Source organism: Herpailurus yagouaroundi, unplaced genomic scaffold, assembly GCF_014898765.1.
Source record: "Herpailurus yagouaroundi ecotype Mexico unplaced genomic scaffold, PumYag 192, whole genome shotgun sequence".
NCBI classification, from domain to species: domain Eukaryota; kingdom Metazoa; phylum Chordata; class Mammalia; order Carnivora; family Felidae; genus Herpailurus; species Herpailurus yagouaroundi.
Window position 1 is genome coordinate 19,056,340 of NW_024412423.1, and position 24,626 is coordinate 19,080,965.

The 24,626-nt window shown below is 37.1% G+C and overlaps 1 protein-coding gene and 1 long non-coding RNA gene across 4 annotated transcripts in view; one reads left to right on the forward strand and one right to left on the reverse strand.

Moving 5' to 3' along the window:
- The window catches only part of LOC121010670 (uncharacterized), a 16,615-nt gene extending 14,765 nt beyond the window's left edge, over nt 1-1,850 (forward strand). Inside the window, exon 2 of the long non-coding RNA XR_005781320.1 lies at nt 1,738-1,850. This is a non-coding gene — a long non-coding RNA (uncharacterized LOC121010670). The remainder of the gene's footprint in view (nt 1-1,737) is intronic.
- MEIKIN (meiotic kinetochore factor) overlaps nt 1-24,626 on the reverse strand; it is an 84,228-nt gene that overhangs the window by 23,811 nt on the left and 35,791 nt on the right. For all 3 annotated transcript variants that reach the window (XM_040444409.1, XM_040444408.1, XM_040444407.1), the window contains 3 exons: nt 22,019-22,089; nt 5,738-5,902; nt 3,576-3,656 (listed from right to left, as the gene is read on the reverse strand). In XM_040444409.1, the coding sequence (XP_040300343.1) occupies nt 3,576-3,656; nt 5,738-5,902; nt 22,019-22,089 (317 nt within the window). The remainder of the gene's footprint in view (nt 1-3,575; nt 3,657-5,737; nt 5,903-22,018; nt 22,090-24,626) is intronic.

The window sequence follows — 24,626 nt, forward strand, 5'->3', positions numbered from 1 at the left end:
GGGAGGAGAGGGTGGGTGATGGGCATTGAGGAGGACACCTTTTGGGATGAGCACTGGGTGTTGTATGGAAACCAATTTGACAATAAACATATATTGGAAAATAAATAAATAAATAAATATTCAAAACAAATAAAAAAAATTTAAAAAACTCCTATAACTCAACAATAAATAAATAAGCTGATTAAAAAATGGGCAATTGACTTGAGTAGACATGTCTCAAAAGAAGATACGTAAGTGGCAAATAAGCACATAAAAAGATGCTCAATATCACTAGCCATTAGGGAAATAGAAATCAAAACCATAATGAGATACCGTCTTACACCCATGAGGATGGCCATTAGTTAAAAAACACAGTTGTGGCACCTGGGTGGCTCAGTTGGTTAAGTATCCAACTTTGGCTCAGGTTCTCGTGTTTCACGAGTTTGAGCCCCACATCACGCTCTGTGCTGACAGCTCAGAGCCTGGAGCCTGCTTCAGATTCCGTGTCTCCCTCTCTCTCTCTGCCCCTCCCCGACTCATGTTCTGTCTCTCAAAAACAAATAAAAACATTAAAAAAATTTTTTTAAAAACACAGAGTTGTAATCATCAAGACAGTTTGGTATTGGCACAAAAACAGACACATGGATCAATGGAATAGAAAACCCAAAAATGGACCCATAAATATGTGGCCAACTAATCCTTGAAAAAAGCAGGAAAGAGTATCCAGTGGAAAAAAAAAGTCTCTAGCAAATGGTGTTAGGAGAACTGGACAGCAACATGCAGAAGAATGAACCTGGACTACCTTCTTCTACCATACACACAAAAAAACTCAAATGGATGAAAGACCTAAACATAAGACAGGAAGCCATCAAAATCCTAGAGGAGAAAACATGCAACAACCTCTTTGACCTCAGCCATGGCAACTTCTTACTTGACATGTTTCTGGAGGCAAAGGAAACAAAAGCAAAAATGAAATACTGGGACCTCATCAAGATAAAAACCTTCTGCATGGTGAAGGAAACAAACAGCAAAACTAAAAGGCAACCAATGGAATGGGAAAAGATATTTGCAAATGACATTTCAAAGAAGACATCCAGATGGCTAACAAACACATGAAAAGATGCTCAACATTACTCATCATCAGGGAAATACAAATCAAACCACAATGAGATACCACTTCATACCTGTCAGAATGGCTAAAATTAACAACTCAGGCAACAAAAGATGTTGGCGATGCAGAGATGTGGAGAGGAACACTTTTGCACTGCTGGTGGGAATGTAAATTGGTTCAGCCACTGTGGAAAACAGTATGGAGGCTCCTCAAAAAATTAAAAATACAACTACCTTACAATCCAGCAATTGCACTACTAGGTATTCATCCAAAGGATAAAAAAATGCTGATTCAAAGGGGCACATGCACCCTAATGTCTATAGCAGTGCTATCAACGATAGCCAAATTATGGGAAGAGCCCAAATGCCCATCAATTGATGAATGGATAAAGAAGATGTGCTACATACAATGGAATACTACTTGGCAATGAGAAAGAATGAAATCTGGCCATTTGTAGCAATGTGGATGGAACTAGAGATTATTATGATAAGTGAAACAAGTCAGGCAGAGAAAGACGGATACCATATGTTTTCACTCATACAAGGATCCTGAGAAACTTAGAAGACCAGGGGGGAAGGGAAGGGGAAAAAAAAAGTTATAGAGAGGGAAGGAGGCAAACCTAAGAGACTCAAATACTGAGAACTAAGGGTTGATGAGAGGTGGGAGATAAGGGAAAGTGGGTGATGGGCATTGAGGAGGGCACCTGTTGGGATGAGCACTGGGTGTTGTATGAAAACCAACTCGACAATAAACTATATATATATATATATATATATATATATATATATATATATATATAAAGATGTGGTACATATAAACAATGGAATACTACTCAGCGATCAAAAAGAATAATCTTGTCATTTGCAACACAATGGATGGACCTAGAGTGTATTATGCTAAGCTAAATAAGTCAGTCAGAGAAAGACAAATGTCATGATTTCACTCATATGTGGAATCTGAGAAACATAAGAGATAATCATAGGAGAAGGGAAAGAAAAATAAGATAAAAACAGAGAGGCAGGCAAACCATAAGAGACTCTTAAATATGGAGAACAAACTGAGGATTGCTGGAGGGGAGGTGGCTGGGACGGGTGGGTTAAAGGGTGATGGGCATTAAAGAGGGCACTTTTTGGGATAAGCACTGGGTGTCATATGTAAGAGATAAATCATTGAAGCCAAGATTACACTGTATACTAATGTGAATTTAATTTAAAAAATAAAATAAAAATACAATTGCACTTATGTTTGAATACATCCTAGAAAAAAAATGTCTTGGAAAATAAAAAACTACTATGTATATTCTTCATGCTTTTCTGCCTTTCTTGAAATTTATATTTTCAATGAACATGTATTTTATAATTGAAGATAGATGTACTTCTGTTTCTAAAGAAAGAAAATATATTCAAAATCTTGGAGCAGAGTTAATCTGTCATTGTGTCAATTTTGTGGCAGGATGATGTAACTAACTTTTTTCCTTAGAACGTATTGACATTCATTTAAAGATAACGTAACACATTTGTGTTCATCAAGGTAGTCTGTGGATATGATTAAACATGAATGCCCACCTTATAGTAAGAAATAAAATGAAAATTGTAAACAAAACAAAACAGAAAAACAGACAGAAAATAGTAAGTGTTGGCAAGGATGTAGAGAAGTTGGAATGCTCGTACATTTTATGGAGAATGTAAAATAGTACAGCTGATATGGAAAAGAGTATGGCAGCTCCTCAAAAAGTTAAAAATGAGAATTACCATATGATCCAATAATTTCACTTTGAAGTATATACCTAAAAGAAGTGAAAGAAGAGATACAAAGAGATATGTGAACACCCATGTTCAAAGCAGCATTATTCACACTGGCCAAAAGATGAAGCAACCCAAATGTCCACAGACAATTGAATGGATAAACAAAATGTGGTATATACATATAAGGGAATATATTAATCCTTTAAAAAGGAAAAAAATTCTGACACAGGCTACAACATTGGTGAGGACATTATGCTAAATGAAATTTGTCACAAAAGGACAAACTCTGTATGATTCCATTTATATGAAGTATCTAGAATGGTCAAAATCATAGAGAGAAGTTAGAATAGTGTTTGATAGGAACTACAGGATGGAGAAATGGGGAGCTATTGTTTAATGTATGGAGTTTCAGTTTTGCAAGAAGAAAAAAGTTCTGAGTGAAAAAAAAAGTGATGGTTCTACAACAATATGAATGTACTTGAACTGTATAGTTAAAAAGAGTTAAAATGGTATGTTTACTTACCATATTTTACTACAATAAAAAAATGAAAAAGAATCTTTCTAATTTTTCTTCCACATATAGCACTATATAGAGTACTTCCAGCAAAAGCATGTTTATACAACAGAAAACCACAGACATCATTCCATATGTACAAAATTCTCCTGGTGTGGCACAAACAGAAAAATAGGGAGGAGGGGGAACCAGAAAATAGATACAAGTGCCAAATGCTAATACTTACCACTAAACCAGCAGTTTGCGAAGATGGAGTACTTGTTAAGAGGTCTCTGCTTTTCTTATCAGGAGTACTAGAATTTGAACTCTATAAATGTTTTGTGAAATAGGGGATTGAATAGCAGAAAGAAAGAAAAAAAATTAATACAGTAAAAACACAGTATCAAATTAGTAGACTAGATCATAATGTGTCAGACTAATAAAATTTTAATGTGCTAATTAAATTTTAAACCACTAGACAAGAAACTAAAAAATCTTCTGGCTTGAGCTAGGTCAAGAAACTCCTAAGAGAACTCTATGTAGGACAAGAACTATGCAAGAATACTTTGCGTGAAATCACTATTAATTTCAGAAGGAACACTAATTTAAGTTTTCAACTAGGAAATGGTGCTATGATTATCTTTTTTACTGCTAATAAAAAAGTATTTTACTTTTAGAATTTGTTTAATTCCTAGTATATTATTTTACTTTTTATGGAAAGGGATTTTAAGTTATTTCTGAAGCTGTTAAAAAATATGTGTAATAAGGATAATTGGTTTAAAATAATACATATAAATGTATATAGACACTTCCATATATGCAGTATCAAAGTCAGAGAAATAATAAAGGCTCAATTCCTATTTTTTGAAGATGCAAAGAATCAGACACACAGAGAGACAGGTAGACAAATCAAGAAAGAGAGAGCAAGAGAAAGACAGGATCAGAGACCTAAAAGTTTAAGAGAGAGAGAGGTAGGGATGGGGGAGGGAGGAAATGGGAAAAGGAGGAAAGGGAGAAGGAAAGGGAGGAAGAATGAGGAGACAAAAGAGATGAAGGAAAAAAAGAGAAAGAATGAGAAGAGAGAGGGAAAGAGAAGAAGGATGAAGAAGATAGAGACCAACAAACTATGATCAGAAAGAAACTAACAGAGAAACAGAATTAGAGACAGAGAAGAACAGATGGAGAGAGATCAAGACAGAGAGAGGATGAAGAGAGACAGAGCTTGAGACTGAGAGACAAAAACCAGGGAAGGCAAAGACAAACAGGCAGCTGCGAAAGAGAGTGACAGAAATATTCAAAAAGAAGACAGAAAACTTTATTTCTAGCAATCAGCTGTCTTTTCAACTGCTGGATTCCATGAAACAACTAGCGCCTCTGATAAATCTCTTTGAATAGGTGTTTATTATATGCAGCCAACTCTGGAACACAAACTCATTGTTGGAACTTGAACATCATAGGCAAATTTGTGTTAGGTTTCTTTTTTTTTATTTTCTCTTTTTTTTTTCTTTCACTCTTCCTTTCCTTTCTGGCTTAAAATCTCTTCAAATAGCTGTTTGTTCAAGACATAAGATGGGATTGTTTATTAGGAAAATTTTTATCAAAAATTTTATGTATATTTAGCTGGTACACTGTCAGCTCTTGAATTCATTAGCTATTTAATCTTTCTTCATCTGGGAAAGGGAATGATGAGGATTATTCTACCCCTAGGGATTGCTGTGCAAAGGTTACGAATAATACATGTAAAGAGAACCTACAGTGCCTACAGAGTAGGAGATATTCAATGATAGCTAGTATTTATTATTGTGGCTGCCACGGAGGTGTTCTGTTCAGACCTCCGTGAAGTGAGAACCTGCTGTTCCAATGCAAAGAGTGCAGTTACCTGACAGCGTCCCAGTCCTCCCTGCCCCCCCCCCCCCCCGCAACCCTCCCAACTTCTCTGGAATCTCTGGAAAGCTTCAGCTTTCAGGTTGAGGCCATGATCTTCTCAGGCAAACCCCAGCCAACGTTTGAGCATAGAAGCCCAATGTAAGACTCCTGTAATAGATAACCTTTGCTCCAGAGCTCCTTATGGGGAAAGCTTCTGGCACACTTGCAATGAGGGCTGAGACTATTCCTGCCCAATACTGCTTTCTCCCTATATTCCTTTCTCAGCTGTTATCCCCTCCAGTATACCACTTGAATGAACTCTTAATTCTGTCTGAATATCTACTTCCCCATGGTCCCAAGAGACATAATTGTTAACTATCAATCCACTAAAAAAAACCTGCCTATATACAGCTATAAATATAAACCTCTCTGCATTTTTTCCTAGATTTGTTAACAAATCTATGTATATCTAAATCTTTCCAATAAGTACATTTTCTGGATACAGGCTTTTCAAGAATTAGTTAAAAGAAGACCAGTGCTTACCGACGCAGATTCCATGGACTGAGGCAAAAGAACGTTGGTAACTGGTCCACCTGCACTGGTTTCAATAACAGATCTCTGGTGAGATGATGGAACCTTGATTTTTAGATGACGAGAACTTAACTTTGCTTGAAAATTTTTATCTGTATGTTCAGGATCTTTTTCAGGCTGAAATAAATTCATAATCATGAAATATACTCCATCATGAAATACATTCCATAATCATGAAATACACTGTAAAATTATTTGCAGCACTTCTCAGATGTCTTATTTTACTGTAATATTAATGTAATGATTATTACAATTAAAATAGGGTATATTTATCAATCATATAAATATTATATATATAATTCTATTCTTATTTCCTCAACTTGAAAAAGAGTTTTCAACTTAAAGATAAAGGTTTTGTAAAAAAAAGTAAAGTTTTCTACATATTTAAAAATAAAATCTATTGAAAGACAAAACAGTTTGAAATACACGCAACTCGGGGTGCCTGCGTGGCTCAGTGAAGCATCTAACTTTGGCTCAGGTCATGATCTCAAGATCCATGAATTTGAGCCCCACATTGGTCTCTATGCTGACAGCTGGAGCCTGCTTCAGATTCTAGTCTCCCTCTCTCTCTGCCCCTCCCTCATTCACACTCTTTGTCGCTCTCAAAAATAAATAAGCATTAAAAAAAAAAAAAAAAAGAAATACACACAACTCAAAAAATTTCCCTATTACATTTAAGGTAACCTCTCTTAAACAGTGTTCCATGAAAACAGATCATAATGAGATTTATCTGCCTGTCGGTAGTTCAAACTAAATTTTAGAGAAAACATCAAATGTATTTATATAAATGTATTTATTATGCAGTCATCTTCATTTAAGAAATCAAAAGTACTTTCTAAGACATCAGGAAGCTGCAACTACAAGAAAGCATGTTCCTTTACCAATTAATCCCTCCATTGAAAATTGCAGATTGGGGGCGCCTGGGTGGCGCAGTCGGTTAGCGTCCGACTTCAGCCAGGTCACGATCTCGCGGTCCGGGAGTTCGAGCCCCGCGTCAGGCTCTGGGCTGATGGCTCAGAGCCTGGAGCCTGTTTCCGATTCTGTGTCTCCCTCTCTCTGCCCCTCCCCCGTTCATGCTCTGTCTCTCTCTGTCCCAAAAATAAATAAACGTTGAAAAAAAAAATTTAAAAAAAAAAAAAAAGAAAATTGCAGATTGCTCAGTGACTGCTTGTCTTGTGTGACTTGTCCAATACAGTATTCCCAGTTTACATATATTCAACATAACTGAGGAGGTGAAATTTGAATTGAGTCCTGAAGAATGACAGTAGTTTTGAGTTGGGGCTGAGGGGATAAACACAATGGTAGAGAGAGGTAGGGGAAGGAAGGAAGGAGCTATAAAGTTCATTTCAATCAAAGGAAAGAACAATGGTATGGAGCAAACAGCAAGGTATTTACTGGCATCTACTGACTTGCTACTCTCATGTATAGGAAGCAAACAACTTTTTCTCTCACTCCTGTCACCATTCTCAGCAATTTCATCACGCAAGTTGATAACTCATCTAACTAACTAGCCCTCCTGCAATTTTCAGTGGTTGACCTTTGCATTTTCAATAACTTTTTTGCTTCATGGTATTTTAATCATTCTGTGATCAAACATAGCTCTTACCATCAACAGAAATTACAGAATCACCAATTTGAATAGCTTCTTACATCCTTCCAACCTATGTTCAATTATGTTCATGAAATCAACTCCCCTCCATTGAAATTTCCAATTTACTGATCCTACCATTCTATCTTGATACATTACCCTTCTCCTGTCTTATTCTTTCCTCATCTACCACCATCTATCCTTGTAATTACTTGTGATCCCTTCTTCTATCACAGATATCTGACAAACCCCCAGCCCTAGATGACTCCTGATATCAATACCTTCTGTACCTCCACTGCAGCTGAGTGCTGGGAAAACCATACAATCTGGCATATCAAAGTCACCACAAACTCAAAAGGAGTAGCCACAGACTGGCAACACTTCTGCATTTCTCTAGCTTCTCATGATTATGTCACTCTCTTCCCATTTTCCTGAAACCTCTGGTCTCCTTCCTTCTCCCATTCTCAGCTGACAGCCTTACCTCACACTTCCCCACAACAACAGAGGTAATCAAACGGACATGACCATTAAGGATTCAATTTTGGGGGCCTGGTGCAAACTAAAAATGTGGGGTCCCTTGTTGAAAAAACTATTAAACATGTCAAGGCAAGAGAGCATTAAATGAAATGTGGGATCCTTCTAAGCACAAAGCCCATGCTGCTACCACTATTTTTACAAATATACCACAATGGTAATATCTCTACTCGTATTTTAAAAATTTTTTCACATTATATTTTTGAGAGAGAGAGAGAAAGAGTGTGAGCGGGGGAGGGGCAGAGAGAGAGGGAGATACAGAATCTGAAGCAGCTCCAGGCTCTGAGCTGTCAGCACAGAGCCCGACTCAGGGCTCGAACCCATAAGCTGTGAGGTCATGACCTGAGCCAAAGTCAGACACTTAACCAACTAAGCCACCCAGGCACCCCTCTCTACTCTTTTAAAGGCCAGTTCCTCCACTTGTATTCTGGATCCCATCTTTCCTCATCTTTTCAAAGACTTCCCTCTTCCCCTAATTGTATACGAAGTTTGTTGGGGTTTTTAAAAACAGCTTTATTGAGATATAATTCACATACCATAAAACTCATTCACTTTAAGAGTAAAATCAATGTATTTTAGTATGTTCACAGGGTTGTACAACCACTATAGCCTAATTTTAGAACATTTTTGTCCCTCCTAAAAGAAACTCTGTTCTCATTAGCAGTACATCTGCTAATGGAGTAAAAACAAAACAAAACATGTTTCCTCTGACCCTGCCTCTCCTTCTAATTACTGTGCTTTTTCTTAATTTCCCTTCAGAGTCAAGCTCTATATGTAATCATTACTTCCTCTTTATTGAGGAAAAATTGACAAATATAACTGTATATATGTGAAGTGGACAAGTAACAGTATATACATATACACTGTTGAATGATAACCAAGATCAAGATAATTAATATATCCACCATCTGACATATTAATTTTGTGTGTGTGTGAGAAAGTTTAGAATCTACTACTTGTAACTTACAAGTATGTAACAGTGTATTATGATCATCATTATGCTGTACATCAGATCTTCAGAACTTTCTCTCATTATGACTGAAAGTTTGTACCTTTAGACATACATCTCCCCATTTCCCCAGACTCCTAGCCTCTGGCAACTACCATTGTATTTTCTATTCTTTGTTTCTATTCTTTGTTTTGTTTTTTGGGTATTTTTGGGTTTTGCTTGTTTTTTAGGATTCCACATATAAGTGGTACCATGCAGTATTTGTCTTTCTCTGGTTTATTTCATTTAGCATAATGCCCTTCAGGTTCATATATGGCAAGATTGTAAATGGCAAGATTTTCTTCTTTTTTTATAACCAAATAATATTCCATTATCTGTATCTATATATCTATATCTATATCTATATCACTTTCTTTACCCATTCATCTATTGAAGGACATTTAGGCTGTTTTCATATCTTGGCTATTGAAAATAATACTGCAGTGAACATGGGAGTGCAGATATCTCCCTGAGATACTGATTTCATTTTCTTTTCCTTTGGATCTATACCCAGAAGTAACACTATAGGATATAGTTCTATTTTTAATAGTAACAGTAGTTCTATTTTTAATTTTATGAGGAACCACCATATGGTTCTCCACAATACTTGTACCAGTTTACATTCCCACTAACAGTATTTAAGCGTTCCCTTTTTTGCACATCTTTGCCAAAATTTGCTCTTACCTTTGTGCTAATAGCCATCGTACCAGATGTGAGGTGATCTCATTGTGGTTTGCATTTCCATTTCTCAGATTATTAGCGATATTGAGCACTTTTTCATGTATGTTTTCACAACTTTTACATCTTCTTTGGGAGAATATCTATTCCGGTATTTTGCACGTTTTTAAATTGGATTATGTATTTGCTTTTTTGTTACTGAATTGTATAGGATCTTTAACTATTTTGAATATTAACACCTTATAAGATACATGATTTGTAAATATTTTCTCTCATTCTTTGGGTTGCTTTTCCAATTAATTGTTTTATTAAAAAATAAGTTTATTTATTACAAATTTATTAATTCCTTTGCTGTATAGAAGCTCTTTAGTTTGATGTTGTCTCACTTTAGTTTTTCTTGCGTGCTCCTTTCGTGTCTTATCAAAGAAATCATTGCCAAGACCAATGTCAAGGACGTTTTTCCCTAAGTTTTCTTCTAGGAGTTTTATATTTTCAGGTTTTATATTTACATCCTTAATCCATTTTGAGTTAATTTTTGTGAGTGGTAAAAGATAGGGGTCCCGTCTCATTCTTCTGCATGTGGATATCCAATTTTCCCATTACCATTTATTGAAGAGACTATCCTTTCCCCAGTTTGTGTTCTTGGCACCCTTGTCAAAAATCAGTTGGCTGTATATATGTGGGTTTATTTCTGGGCTCTCTATTCTGTTCCACTGGTCTATGTGCCAGTGCTGTACTATTTCCATTCTACAGATTTATAATATATACTGAAATCAAGAAATGTGATATCTCCAGTTTTGTTCTTCTTTCTCAAGATTGCTTTGGCTACTTGCGGGTCTTATATGGTTCCACACAAATTTGAGGAGAGTTTTCTATTTCTGAGAAAAAATGTGATTGGAATTTTGAAAGGACAGCATTGGCTGTGTAGATTGCTTTGGGTAGATGGACATTTTCACAATATTAATTCTTCCAATCTAAAAACATGCAATATCTTCCCATTTCTTTGTGTCCTCTTTGATTTCTTTCATCAGTGCCTTAGAGTTTATAGTGTACAGGTCTTTTACCCCCTTGTTTAAATTTATCTCTAAGTATTTTATTGTTTTTGATGAGATTCTAAATGGGATTTTTAAAGAAAAAACACAGTTCTTTCCTCCACTGAGTCTTTCTCTTGCGAGTCTCCTTTACTACTCATTCAAAACACTCACACTTCTGATACTTCTGGTCACTACATGTGTTGGGAGTTTTTCCCACAACAAAATTTCTCTGCAACACTAGCTAGATGTCCTACAATTCAACTCAATTCTAACACTGTTTACCTGCAGATAATATCAGATCCCACAGGTTAAAGGCTTAGTCCCACAAGACTGCTCCCATACAAATCCAGATGCCAATCACAAGTAGTAGGTCCCCATGTTATCCTCAAGTTCTATACAATTTGGCAACAAATTGGAAGCCCCCATCACCCTATCCTCAGGTTCAATTAATTTGCTACGGCAAATCACATAACCCAGGGAAACACTTACATTTACTAATTTATTAAAGGATATATACTAATACAGAGTGAGGTCTGGGGGGGTCCCAAGCATAAGAACTTCTGCCACAGTGGAGTTGTGATCTGTCACCTCCTGGTGTGGATGTGTCCACCGACCTAGAAGCTCTTCAAATATCCTTCTATTAGAATTTTTATGGAGGGTTCCTCATGTAGGCATAATCAATTACTAACTTCATTCCAGCTCCTTTCCCCTCTTTGGAGAAGGGAGTGACTGGGTTGAAAATTTCAAGCTTTTAATTATGGCGTGGTCTTCCTGATGACCAGGTCCATCTAGGAGCCACAAAGGAGTCCACCCACCGTTGTCTCATGAACAGAAGATCCTCTAGTATTCTTATAACTTAGGGATTTACAAGGGTTTTAGGAGCCTTGTGTCAGGGATGGGGTCAAAAAAAATATTAAAACAAGAGATGCTCCTGGTGTTCTTAACACTTAGGAAATTACAAGCACTTAGGAGCTGTGCGCCAGGAAATGGGGACAGAGACCAAAATATATATTTCCTCTTATCTCACAGGATTGCTTTCTGATTTCTGTTTCAAATAGTTTAATGTTAGTGTATAGGAACATAACAAATTGTTGTATTTTGATTTTGTATTCTGCAACTTTACAGAATTTATCCATTAGTTCTGACAGTCTTTTTGGTAGAGTCTTTAGGGTTTTCAATATATAATATCATGCCATCCACAAAGAGATAATTTCCCTTCTTCCTTTCCTATATGCATGATTTTTACTTCTTTTTCTTATCAAATTGCTCTGGCTAAAATGTGCAGTACTATACTGAATAGAAGTGGCAAGAGTGAACATCTTTTCTTATTCCTGATCTTAGAGGAAAAGCTTTTAACTTTTCACCACTGAGTATGATATAAGCTATGGGCTTGTCATATGTAGCCTTTATTATGTTGAGGTATGTTCCTTCTATACCTAATTTGTTGAAAGTTTCTATTATGAAAGGATGTTGAATTTTGTCCAACGCTTTTCTGCATCTATTGAAATGATATGCTTTCTATCCTTCATTCTGTTAATGTGGTGTATCACGTTAACTGATTCTCTTATGTTGAACTATACTTTCATACCAGGGATAAATCCTATTCGATTGTGAAATATGATGTTTTCAATTCGCTCTTGAATTTGGTTTGCTAGTGTTTTGTTGAGGATTGTTATCTACGTTCATCAGGAATATTGGCCCGTAATTTTCTTTTCTTTTAGTGTTCTTTCCTGGAGTTGGTATCACAATAAAGCTGTCCTTGTAAAATGAGTTTGGAAGTGTTCCTTCCTCTTCAGTTTTTAGAAAAGTTTGAGAAGGACTGATATTAATTCTTCTTTAAACATTTAAACATTAGATGAGGCACCTGAGTGTCTCAGTTGGTTGAGCATCCAACTCTTGATTTCAGCTCAGGTCATGATCCCAAGGTTGTGGGACTGAACCCCACATCAGGCTCTGTGCTGAATGTGGAACCAGCTTAAGACTCTCTCTCTCTCTCTCTCTCTCTCTCTCTCTATCCAAAGGGAGCCAATTCCCATCACTGAACTTGCTTGCCACCGTGCAAACGCCCACCGCTGTGCTTCTGTGGATCCATCCCTCCGACAGGCCTGCCTCCCTCCTGGTGCTGCAGGGGCCCCTCCCACAAAGGACCACCGAAGGCAAAGCTAGCTAAGCCTGCGCCTCCCGCCCCTGTGCACCTTGCAGAACCACCTGCCTAATACGCCCTTGACCAGATCCCATCTAAGCAGCACCACAAGCCTGGCAGTGTGCAAGTAGCCCAGACAGGGCCACACCACTCCACAGTGAGTCCTGCCCCTGGGAGAGGGGAAGATGAGGTACACACCAGTCTGACTGTGGCCCCAGTGGTGGGCTGGGGGCAGACATCAGGTCTGACTGTGGCCCTGACACAAGTTACTCCTAACAGCACAGGGGAAGTGCCCTGCAGTTTGGAGTTACCACAGGGACTACACAAAATGATGAAATGGAATAATTCTCCTCAAAAGAAACTCCAGGAAGTAGTGACAGCTAATGAATTGATCAAAAACGATTTAAGCAATATAACAGAACAAGAATTTAGAATAATAGTCATAAAATTAATTGCTGGGCTTGAAAACAGCATAGATGACAGCAGAGAATCTATTGCTACAGAGATCAAGGGACTAAGAAATAGTCATGGGGAGCTAAAAAATGCTATAAATGAGCTGCAAAATAAAATGGAGGCAGCCATAGCACGGATTGAAGAGGCAGAGGAGAGAATAGGTGAATTAGAAGATAAAATTATGGAGAAAGAGGAAGCTGAGAAAAAGAGAGATAAAAAAATCCAGGAGTATGAGGGGAGAATTAGATAACTAAGTGATACAATCAAATGGAACAATATCCATATCATAGGAATTCCAGAAGGAGAGAGAGAAAGGGGCTGAAGGTGTACTTGAACAAATCATAGCTGAGAACTTCCCTGATCTGGGGAAGGAAAAAGGCATTGAAATCCAAGAGGCACACAGAACTCCCTTCAGACGTAACTTGAATCGATCTTCTGCACAACATATCATAGTGAAACTGGCAAAATACAAGGATAAAGAGAAAATTCTCAAAACAGCTAGGAATAAACACGCTGCCAGAAAGGAATGGCAGGAAATCTTCAATGTGATGAACAGAAAAACTATGCAGCCAACATTCCTTTATCCAGCAAGTCTGTCATTTAGAATAGAAGGAAGGAGAGATAAAGGTCTTCCTAAACAAAAAAAAACTGAAGGAATTTACCACCACTAAACCAGCCCTACAAGAGATCCTAAGGGGGATCCTGTGAGACAAAGTGCCAGAGACATCAGTACAAGCATGAAACCTACAGACATCATAATGACTCTAAACCCCTATCTTTCATAATAACACTGAATGTAAATGGACTAAATGCTCCAACCAAAAGACATAGGGTATCAGAATGGATAAAAAAACAAGACCCATCTATATGCTGTCTACAAGAGACTCATTTTAGACACAAAGGTACCTTCAGATTGAAAGTGAGGGGATGGAGAACTATCTATCATGCTACTGGAAGTCAAAAGAAAGCTGGAGTAGCCATACTTATATCAGACAAACTAGACTTTAAATTAAAGGCTGTAACAAGACATGAAGAAGGGCATTATATAATAATTACAGGGTCTATCTATCAGGAAGAGCTAACAATTATAAATGTCTATGCACCAAAACTGAGAGCCCCCAAATATATAAAGCAATTAATCACAAACATAAGCAACCTTATTGATAAGAATGTGGTAATTGCAGGGGACTTTAATATCCCACTTAGAGTAATGGATAGATCATCTAGACACAGAATCAATAAAGAAACAAGGGCCCTGAATGATACACTGAATCAGATGGACTTGATAGATATTTAGAACTCTGCATCCCAAAGCAACAGAATATACTTTCTTCTCGAGTGCACATGGAAGATTTTCTAAGAGAGATCACATACTGGGTCACAAAACAGCCCTTCGTAAGTATACAAGAATTGAAATCATACCATGCACTCTTTCAGACCACAAGGCTATGAAACCTTAAATCAACCAAGGAAAAAGTCTGGAAAACCTCCAAAAGCATGGGGGTTAAAGAACACCCTACTAAAGAATGAATGGGTCAACCAGGCACTTAGAGAAGAAATTTAAAAATATATGGAAACAAATGAAAATGAAAATACAATAATCCAAACACTTTGGGATGCAGCGAAGGCAGTCCTGAGAGGAAAATACATTGCAATCCAGGCCTATCTCAAGAAACAAGAAAAATCCCAAATACAAAATCTAACAGCACACCTAAAGGAAATAGAAGAAGAACAGCAAAGAACCCAAACCCAGCAGAAGAAGAGAAATAATGCAGATCAGAGCAGAAATAAACAATATAGAATCTAAAAAAACTGTAGAGCAGATCAATGAAACCAAGAGTAGGTTTTTTGAAAAAATAAACAAAATTGATAAACCTCTAGCCAGGCTTCTCAAAAAGAAAAGGGAGAGGACCCAAATAGATAAAATCATGAATGAAAATGGACTTATTACAACCAATCCCTCAGAAATACAAGCAATTATCAGGGAATACTAGGAAAAATTATATTCCAACAAACTGGACAACCTGGAAGAAATGGACAAATTCCTAAGCACCCACACACTTCCAAAACTCAAACAGGAAGAAATAGAAAACTTGAGCAGACCCATAACCAGCAAATAAATTGAATCAGTTATCAAAAATCTCCCAACAAATAAGAGTCCAGGACCAGATGGCTTCCCTGGGGAAGTCTACCAGACATTGAGAACAGAGATAATACCTATCCTTCTCAAGCTGTTCCAAAAAATAGAAAGGGAAGGAAAACTTCCAGACTCATTCTATGAATCCAGCATTACTTTGATTCCCAAACCAGACAGAGACCCCACAAAAAAAGAACTACAGGCCAATATCCCCAATGAATATGGATGCAAAAATTCTCAACAAGATACTAGAAAATCGAATTCAAAAGCATATAAGAATTAATCACCATGATATATTGGGATTCATTCCTGGGGTGCAGGGCTGGTTCAACATTCACAAATCAATCAATGTGATACATCGCATTAATAAAAGAAAAGATAAGAACCTTATGATCCTGTCAATCGATGCGGAAAAAGCATTTGACAAAATTCAGCACCCTTTCTTAATAAAAACCCTCAAGAAAGTCAAGATAGAAGGAACATACTTAAACATCATAAAATCCACTTATGAAAAGACCACAGATAATATCCTCACTGGGGAAAAACTGAGAGCTTTCACCCTGAGATCAGGAACACGACAGGGATGTCCACTCTCATCGCTGTTGTTTAACATAGTGTTGGAAGTTCTAGCATCAGCAGTCAGACAACAAAAGGAAATCAAAGGCATCAAAATTGGCAAAGATGAAGTCAAGCTTTCACTTTTTGCAGGTGACATGATATTATACATGGAAAACCCAAAAGACTCCACCAAAAGTCTACTAGAACTGACACATGAATTCAGCGAAATTGCAGGATACAAAATCAATGTATGGAAATCAGGTGCATTCTTACATACTAATAATGAAGCAACAGAAAGACAAATAAAGAAACTGATCCCATTCACAATGGCACCAAGAATCATAAAATAACCTAGAAATAAACCTAACCAAAGATGCAAAAGATCTGTATGCTGAAAACTATAGAAAGCTGATGAAGGAAATTGAAGAAGATATAAAGAAATGGAAAAACATTCCGTGCTCATGGATTGGAAGAATAAATATTGTTAAAATGTCAATACTCCCAAAGCTATCGACACATTCAATGCAATCCCAATCAAAATTGCACCAGCATTCTTCTTGAAACTAGAACAAGCAATCCTAAAATTTGTACGGAACCACAAAAGACCCCGAATAGCCAAAGTAATATTGAAGAAGACCAAAGCGGGAGGCATCACAATCTCAGACTTTAGCCTCTACTACAAAGCTGTAATCATCAAGACAGCATGGTATTGGCACAAAAACAGACACATAGATCAATGGAATCGAGTAGAGACTCCAGAATTGGACCCACAAAAGTATGGCCAACTCATCTTTGACAAAGCAGGAAAGAATATCCAATGGAAAAAAGACAGTCTCTTTAACAAATGGTGCTGGGAGAACTGGACAGCAACATGCAGAAGAATGAAACTAGACCACTTTCTTATACCACTCACAAAAATAAACTCAAAATGGATAAAGGACCTGAATGTAAGACAGGATACCATCAAAACCCTGGAGGAGAAAGCAGGAAAAAACCTCTCTGACCTCAAACGCAGCAATTTCTTACTTGACACATCCCCAAAGGCAAGGGAATTAAAAACAAAAATGAACTATTAGGACCTCATGAAGATAAAAAGGTTCTGCACTGCAACGGAAACAATCAACAAAACTAAAATGCAACCAACAGAATGGGAAGATATTTGCAAATGACATATCAGACAAAGGGCTAGTATCCAAAATCTATAAAGAACTCACCAAACTCCACACCTGAAAAACAAATAATCCAGTGAAGAAATGGGCAGAAAACATGAACAGACAATTCTGTAAAGAAGACATCCAGATGGCCAAGAGGTACATGAAAAGATGCTCAATGTCACTCCTCATCAGGGCAATACAAATCAAAACCACACTCAGATACCCCGTCATGCCGGTCAGAGTGGCTAAAATGAACAAATCAGGAGACTATAGATGCTGGAGAGGATGTGGAGAAACAGGAACCCTCTTGCACTGTTGGTGGGAATGCAAACTGGTGCAGCCACTCTGGAAAACAGTGTGGAGGTTCCTCAAAAAATTAAAAATAGATCTACCCTATGACCCAGCAATAGCACTGCTAGGAATTTACCCAAGGGATACAGGAGTGCTGATGCCTAGGGGCACTTGTACCCCAATGTTTATAGCAGCACTTTCAACAACAGCCAAATTATAGAAAGAGCCTAAATGTCCATCAACTGACGAATGGATAAAGAAGTTGTGGTTTATATATACAATGGAATACTACTTGGCAATGAGAAAGAATGAACTATGGCCTTTTGTAGCAACATGGATGGAACTGGAGAGTGTTATGCTAAATGAGATCAGTCATACAGAGAAAGACAGATACCATATGTTTTCACTCCTATGTGGATCCTGAGAAACTTAACAGAAGACCATGGGGGAGGGGAAGGGGAAAAAAAGTTAGAGAGGGAGGGAGCCAAACCATAAGAGACCCTTAAAAACTGAAAATAGGGGCGCCTGGGTGGCGCAGTCGGTTGAGTGTCCGACTTCAGCCAGGTCACGATCTTGCGGTCCGTGAGTTCGAGCCCCGCTTCAGGCTCTGGGCTGATGGCTCAGAGCCTGGAGCCTGTTTCTGATTCTGTGTCTCCCTCTCTCTCTGCCCCTCCCCCGTTCGTGCTCTGTCTCTCTCTGTCCCAAAAATAAATTAACGTTGAAAAAAAATTTTTTTAAATAAAAAAATAAAAAACTAACAAATTTTTTAGAGAACTTGAGGTTCACAGAAGAATTGAGCAAAATGCATAGAGTTCCCATATACCCCTTGACCGTACTCATGCACAATCTCCCTTATTTAACATACTGCAACACAGTGTTACATTTATTAGGATAGATAAACTTATACTGGCATATTATTTTCCTTCTCCTTGAAGAACTTCCCTTAATATTTCTTAAAAGGAAGGCCTACTGGCAACAAATTATAAATTTTTGTTTGTCTGAGAAAATCTTTAATTGTCCTTCATTTCTGAAGGAGAATTTCACAAGGTATAGAATTCTAGCTTGGTTTTTTTCTCTCAGCACTTTAAATATTTCACTTCAGTCTTTTATTTCTTAATAATTTCTAAGGAGAGGTCTGTAATGTTTACCTTTGCTCTTCTATAAGTAAGGTGTTTTTCTCCCTCTGGCTTCTTTAAAAATTTTTTTCTTTCTCTTTGATTTTCTGATGTTTGAATATAATAAATCTAGATGTAGTTTTGGGAGCATTTATCCTGCGTGGTATTCTGTGAACTTCCTGAATCTATGATTTGGTATCTGACAATAATTTTGGGAAATTCTGACTCATTATTGCTTCAAATGTTGCTTTTGTTCCTTTTTCTGTTTCTTTTCTTTCTGGAATTCCAATTATGTGTATGTCACACCTTTTGTAGTTGTTTCACAGTTCTTGAATAGTCTGGTTTTTGTTTTGTTTTGTTTTGTTTTTGTCTTTTTTCTCTTTGCTTTTCAGTTTTGGAAGTTTCTTCGGTCATATCCTCAAACTTAGGTATTCTTTCCTAAGTTGTGTCCAGTCTACTAATGAGTCCATCAAAGGCATTCTTTATTCTTGCTATAGTATTTTTAATCTCTAGCATTTCTTTTTTGATCTTTCTTAGAACATTGATCTTTGTGTTTATATTATTCATCTGTTCTTGCATGTTGTCTACTTTTTACTATAATGTCCTTAGCATATTAATCATAGTTATTTAAAAATTCTGGTCTGATAATTCTAAAACTACTGCCACATCTGACTCTGATTCTGATGTTTTATTCAGTCTCTCAAGCTTTTTTTTGCCTTTTAATATGCCTTGTAATTTTTTGCTAAAAGGTAGACAAGATGTACTGGTTAATAGGAACTGTGGTAAATAGGCCTATAGTAATGTAGTGGTAAGATGTGGGGGGAGGGGAAGTAGTCATAGGGCTGTGATGACGTCTTTTTTGTTTATTGTTTAGCCTGTGCTTCTGGATGGTAAAATTCACCAGTGTTTCTTGGTTGTCACACCTCCTTAGGTGGGACAGCACAGCTAGAGAGAGGTGTAGTTGTGTATTTCCTGTTCTTTTTTTAAGTTTATTTATTCATTTTGAGAGAGAGACAGAGCAAGGGTGCACACGTGTTAGGGAGGGGCAGAGAGAGAGGGAGAGAGAGAATCCCAAGCAGGATCTGCACTGTCAGTGCAGAGTCCCATGCGGGGCTTGAACTCACAAACTGTGAGCTCATGACCTCAGCTGAAATCAAAAGTTGCACCCTTAACCAAATGAACTACCCAGACTCCCCTGTAGTTGGGTATTTCCATTCCCCCATGTGGAAGTTAGAGGAAGCTAGAATTGGAGTATTTTTCTTTCCTCATTTGAAAAAGCAGAGCTGGCTGGAGTTGGGTACTTCCCTTCCCCCAGGTAGGATAGCCTCTGCTAAAATACCAGCAAATTAGGCTCTGGTAAAATATTTTCTTCTGATGGAAGGCTTTGTTAAGAACAAAATACTCCAGGGGCACCTGGATGGCTCAGCTGGTTAAGCAAACAACTCTTGATTTTGGTTCAGGACATGATCTCAAGGTTTGTGGGATCAGGTTCCATGTTGGGCTCCATGCTGAGCATGGAGCCTGCTTGAGATTCATTCTGTCTCTCTCTCTCCCCCTCTCCCCTGCTTGCAGTCTCTTTCTCTCAAAATAAATAAAAAATTTTAAAAAAACATTAAAAAACAACAAAAAAGAACATAATATTCTAGTGTATTTCCAAATGGTTCTTTTTCCCTTCTCACTACTAAAAGCATGAGGGGATTTTTCTTTGATATTTACTGTGAGGACTTGGTAGAGGTCCCTCCTAGAGGTAAAACTCATAAAATTATTGAGGCCCCCTGATGACTGTGTTCCTCTTGAGTTTTTAACTCTCAGTGTTGTCCTCAGTGAGCCTCCAGCAACTCACCAATCACACTAGCACTGGTTCCCATTCCAGCACTGGTTCTCAGGGAGGTTTCTGTTCACACATTTCTGTTCCAGTAAGTCATGTTTCTCTATATCCACTGACCTGTCTTTCCAAGTTTTACTGCAGCACTTTAGCCTATGACCTTATTTTTCTGACATGCCTAAAAAGAGTTGTTGATTTTTCACTTTGTTCAGCTTTTTACTTGTTAGGACAGAGAGATGACTTCTAAGTTCCTTACATGCTAGACCAGAAATTTGAAGTCCTCCAATTTTATAAAGTTCTTTATAACACTGGGATTCCAAGCAACATTCAGCATTGTTAACCACTCCCTCTTTTAGGAGTAAATGCTCTCCTCTCTTGTCTTCTATGATACCATATTCTGTTTATTTCCCTCCTTTTCTCTGTCCATTCTTACTTTTGTACCTGACCATAAAGCTTTCCAAGGAGTGATACTGGACTCTTGTCTCTTCCTCACTTGATAGATACTCATTCTTTCTAACGTGCTTTCATCTATTTCTATGAATTTAAAACACTGTACACTTCTTTTCTGTCCTAACCTGCAGAGTTGTAGCCAATGGTCCTTCCAACATTTTCATTTTCAGGTGCCCTCAAACTTCCTGCCTTTCCTATCACAGTAAATAGCACCTTTATCCACCAAAGCTGGTTAAGACAGAAACCTAGATGTCTTTTTTGACACCTCTCATTCCTTTACCCTCTATATCCGATTCTTGAACTCTACAGGCATAATTATCTTGAATCCATGCTTATTTTTCCATCTCTCCTACAAAAAACCCTAGTCAAAGGCACCACAATCTTTTTTTTTTTTTTAATGTTTACTTTTGAGAGATTGCGTTCAGGGGAGGGACAGAGGGAGAGGGAGACAGAGGATCCAAAGTGGGCTCTGCACTGACAGCAGACAGCCTGATGTAGGGCTTGAATTCACAAATCACGAGATCATGGCCTGAGCCCAAATTGGACGCTTAACTGACTGAGCCACCTACGCGCCCCAAAGCCACCACAATCTTGCACCTAAAATATCTGCAACTTCATACTACGGAGTCTTCCTACTGACAGTCTTGCCCTTTTGCAATTTTATCCCCAATGTATACAAAGACAGTAAAGTGTAGGGTAAAGAATACAGGAATAGATCCAGAAAGACCTGCCACAAACTCTTCAAACATCTAATTAATATCTAGATCTCATTTTTCTCAGCTATAAAATGGGTGGAAACAAAATAAAACAAAACAAAAACTTAGGTTATAGGAATGCTATAAGGAAAAGATACAATTTATAAAAAAGTGCTTAGAATAATGCTTAGCATTGAATACTCACTCAAATAGTAGCTCTATTACATACAAAACAAAATTCTATTTCCTCCCCAAAGACCTCTGGATTCTAGGACTAAAGTACTAATTCACAAATACTCCTCAGCAGAAAACACTGCTGTGGACATACAGCAAATGTCTTATTTTCACCTTAAATGAATGTTTAATAGACATCCACTTACCCAAAAGGAATCTGGAAAATCTGTAAATTTCACTGAACCTAAATAGAGTATATATTCAAGTAACAATAATATTAACTACTAAATTCAAAAAATATTTGAAATTATTGACTTAAATAACTGAAAAATAATTCCTATAAAACTGTTAGTTAAGAATATGCTCTATATTAATTAAATTTATGGTTTATGTAGTTATTCTGCTTTAATACTTGCTTTTTTCTTTGTTTTTTCAGGTGCTGAAGGGTAAGTTTTCTCAGCAAGTAAAACTTCACAAGCTGCATTATCTGTAAAGAAAAAGATACTTCAATATTTTAATTATTTAACCTCTCCTTAACTATAAGTATAGAAAATAGAACTCAAATTTGAAAAACAAAACCATAATTTCAATGACTGCATCTCTGTAATAGTTTCAGAAGAAAAACTTAATATATGTTGAATAATCTGACTGGCTATAGATAAGAGTCCCAGGTTTCATAGGAGTAAATAAGCTCTATGTAAAATATTTACTTTTCAATTAAGAGAGAAAGGTGTGTGTGATTAAAATTCTTCATTAATTATCCTTTCATTTCCATATTCCTGTATTTTCAGGCTCTCTTGAAACTTCTCTACTGCAACTTTTCTATTAACATTTAAAATATAGTCAGGACTCTGATCTTACCAAAAACTTTATCTGTACCCAATACCCTTTCATGCTATATCCTCTCTCTCCTCTTATCCACAGGCATGTCCACATATACTAACATAACTTCCTCTTCTCCTGTTTACTCCCAAACCCACAGCAATCTAATTTCAGGTCCCACAAATATGAGCAGAAACCTTTCCTGCCCTACCTTATTGGACATCAGTACAACAAGCATGAACATTTCCCTCTGGTCCCTTTCATGGCTCCTACTCAGTCCTGACTCTTCTCTTTTTTTTCACTCTCCAGACTCAATCCAAAAAGCAACAAAAATCTTTTGACTGTCTGCTTTCTGCCAATGTTACCTAGCATATGTACTTAATATGCAAATTTGGTTTTTCTTTATTCTTAACACTATTACCTTGCTTTAAGGCAACAAGAGATTTCCCTTCGGATTATTTCAGTAGTTTTTCAATTTAGCCCCTCTGTACTCCACTACCCCTGTTACATACCTAAAATACAAGTCTAATATCATCTGCTTAAAACTTTCCCAAGGCTTTCCACTGCATTCCAGTTAAAACTCAAGCTTTTTAACTTAGCATATAAAATCCTGATTTTTGTGATGCCTGCCTATAATACATATACATTCCCAGCCTCGTTGCAGAGGCTAATTAGGTTTCTAGATACAAATAGGATACCCATTTAAATTTGAATTTCAGATAAGCAAATAATTTTTTAGTATAAGTATATGCCATGTAATAGTACAAGCATATACAATATTTGTGACATAATTATATTAAAAATTATTTATCTGAATTCAAAATTAACTGACCATTCTGCATCTTACTTGCTAAATCTGGCAACCCTTGAGACTAACCACTTCACTCATCTTCATCTCCTCAAATAGAGGGAAGTAGTAGGTTTCAGAATTCTGTAAGAGATAAAATTGGTACCAAGGTTTGGTAATAGATTAAGTCTAAGAAGTAACAAAGAGGAAGGTGTCAAGAATGATCCCGATGTTTCCAGTCTGCTAAGCTACACTTGATAGATGGAAGACACTAGTGGAAGACCAGGTTAGGTCTTGGTTGTGACGATTCTCAGTCCTCAATTCCTGCTTTATTTATTCTCTCGGTAACTTTTGTTACAGCTACTTCTAAATGCTGAAGTGTTTCATTTACATTCTTTTTGCATGTTTGTTTTCTATGCCACTTCCTAGGTGATCTCATCTGATCCTATGGCTTTAAAACATTTATATTCTTGACTCCAGATATTTATTTATAGCTCCAGTCTCTGCCCTAAACTCCAGACTCCTGTATCACAAACTGCTCTCATTACATCTCTACTTGAAGGCTAATAAGTCTCTCAATGTTTTAATATTTTATTGAAGAACTCTACGTACACAATAGTAGGCACAAATCTTAAATATGTATGTATTCACCCATATAATCACCACCCAAATCAAGATATAAAATATTCCAACACGTCAAAAGTTTCCTGTATGTTCCTTCCCATTCAGCACCCCCTTTCCAAAGATTACCACTATTCTTACTTCTACTACCCAAAATAGTCTTACCTGTTCTTGAACTTCATATATATGGAATTACACAACACATACATGTTTTTGTCTGCATCATTTCATGAAACATTAGGTACAGGAGTAGAGAGATAAAATTCAATGTTGAAACCAAATTCTCTCTTTTTTTTTAATATGAAATTTATTGTCAAATTGGTTTCCATACAACACCCAGTGCTCATCCCAAAAGGAAACCAAATTCTCTTAATCATCCTCCCAACTTGCTCTGTCCTCCAGTGCTTTCTCAAGAAATGATACCATCATTCATCCACTTGCTTAAACCAATAATTTTAGACTCATCCTTGACATTTATTTTTCTCTTACCCAACATACCGATTAATCAGAAAATCCTAGTGCTTTGAAATATATTCCGGGGGCACCTGGGTGGCTCAGTTGGTTAAGCATCCAACTTCGGTCAGGTCATGATCTCACAGTCCATGAGTTCAAGCCCTGCATTGCGCTCTGTGCTACCAGCTCAGAGCCTGGAGCCTGCATTGAATTTTGTGTCTACCTGTCTCTCTGCTCCTCCCTATTCATAATGTGTGTGTGTCTCTCTCTCAAAAATAATAAAACACTAAAGGTATATATATATATAAAGGTATATATATATATATATATATATATATAAA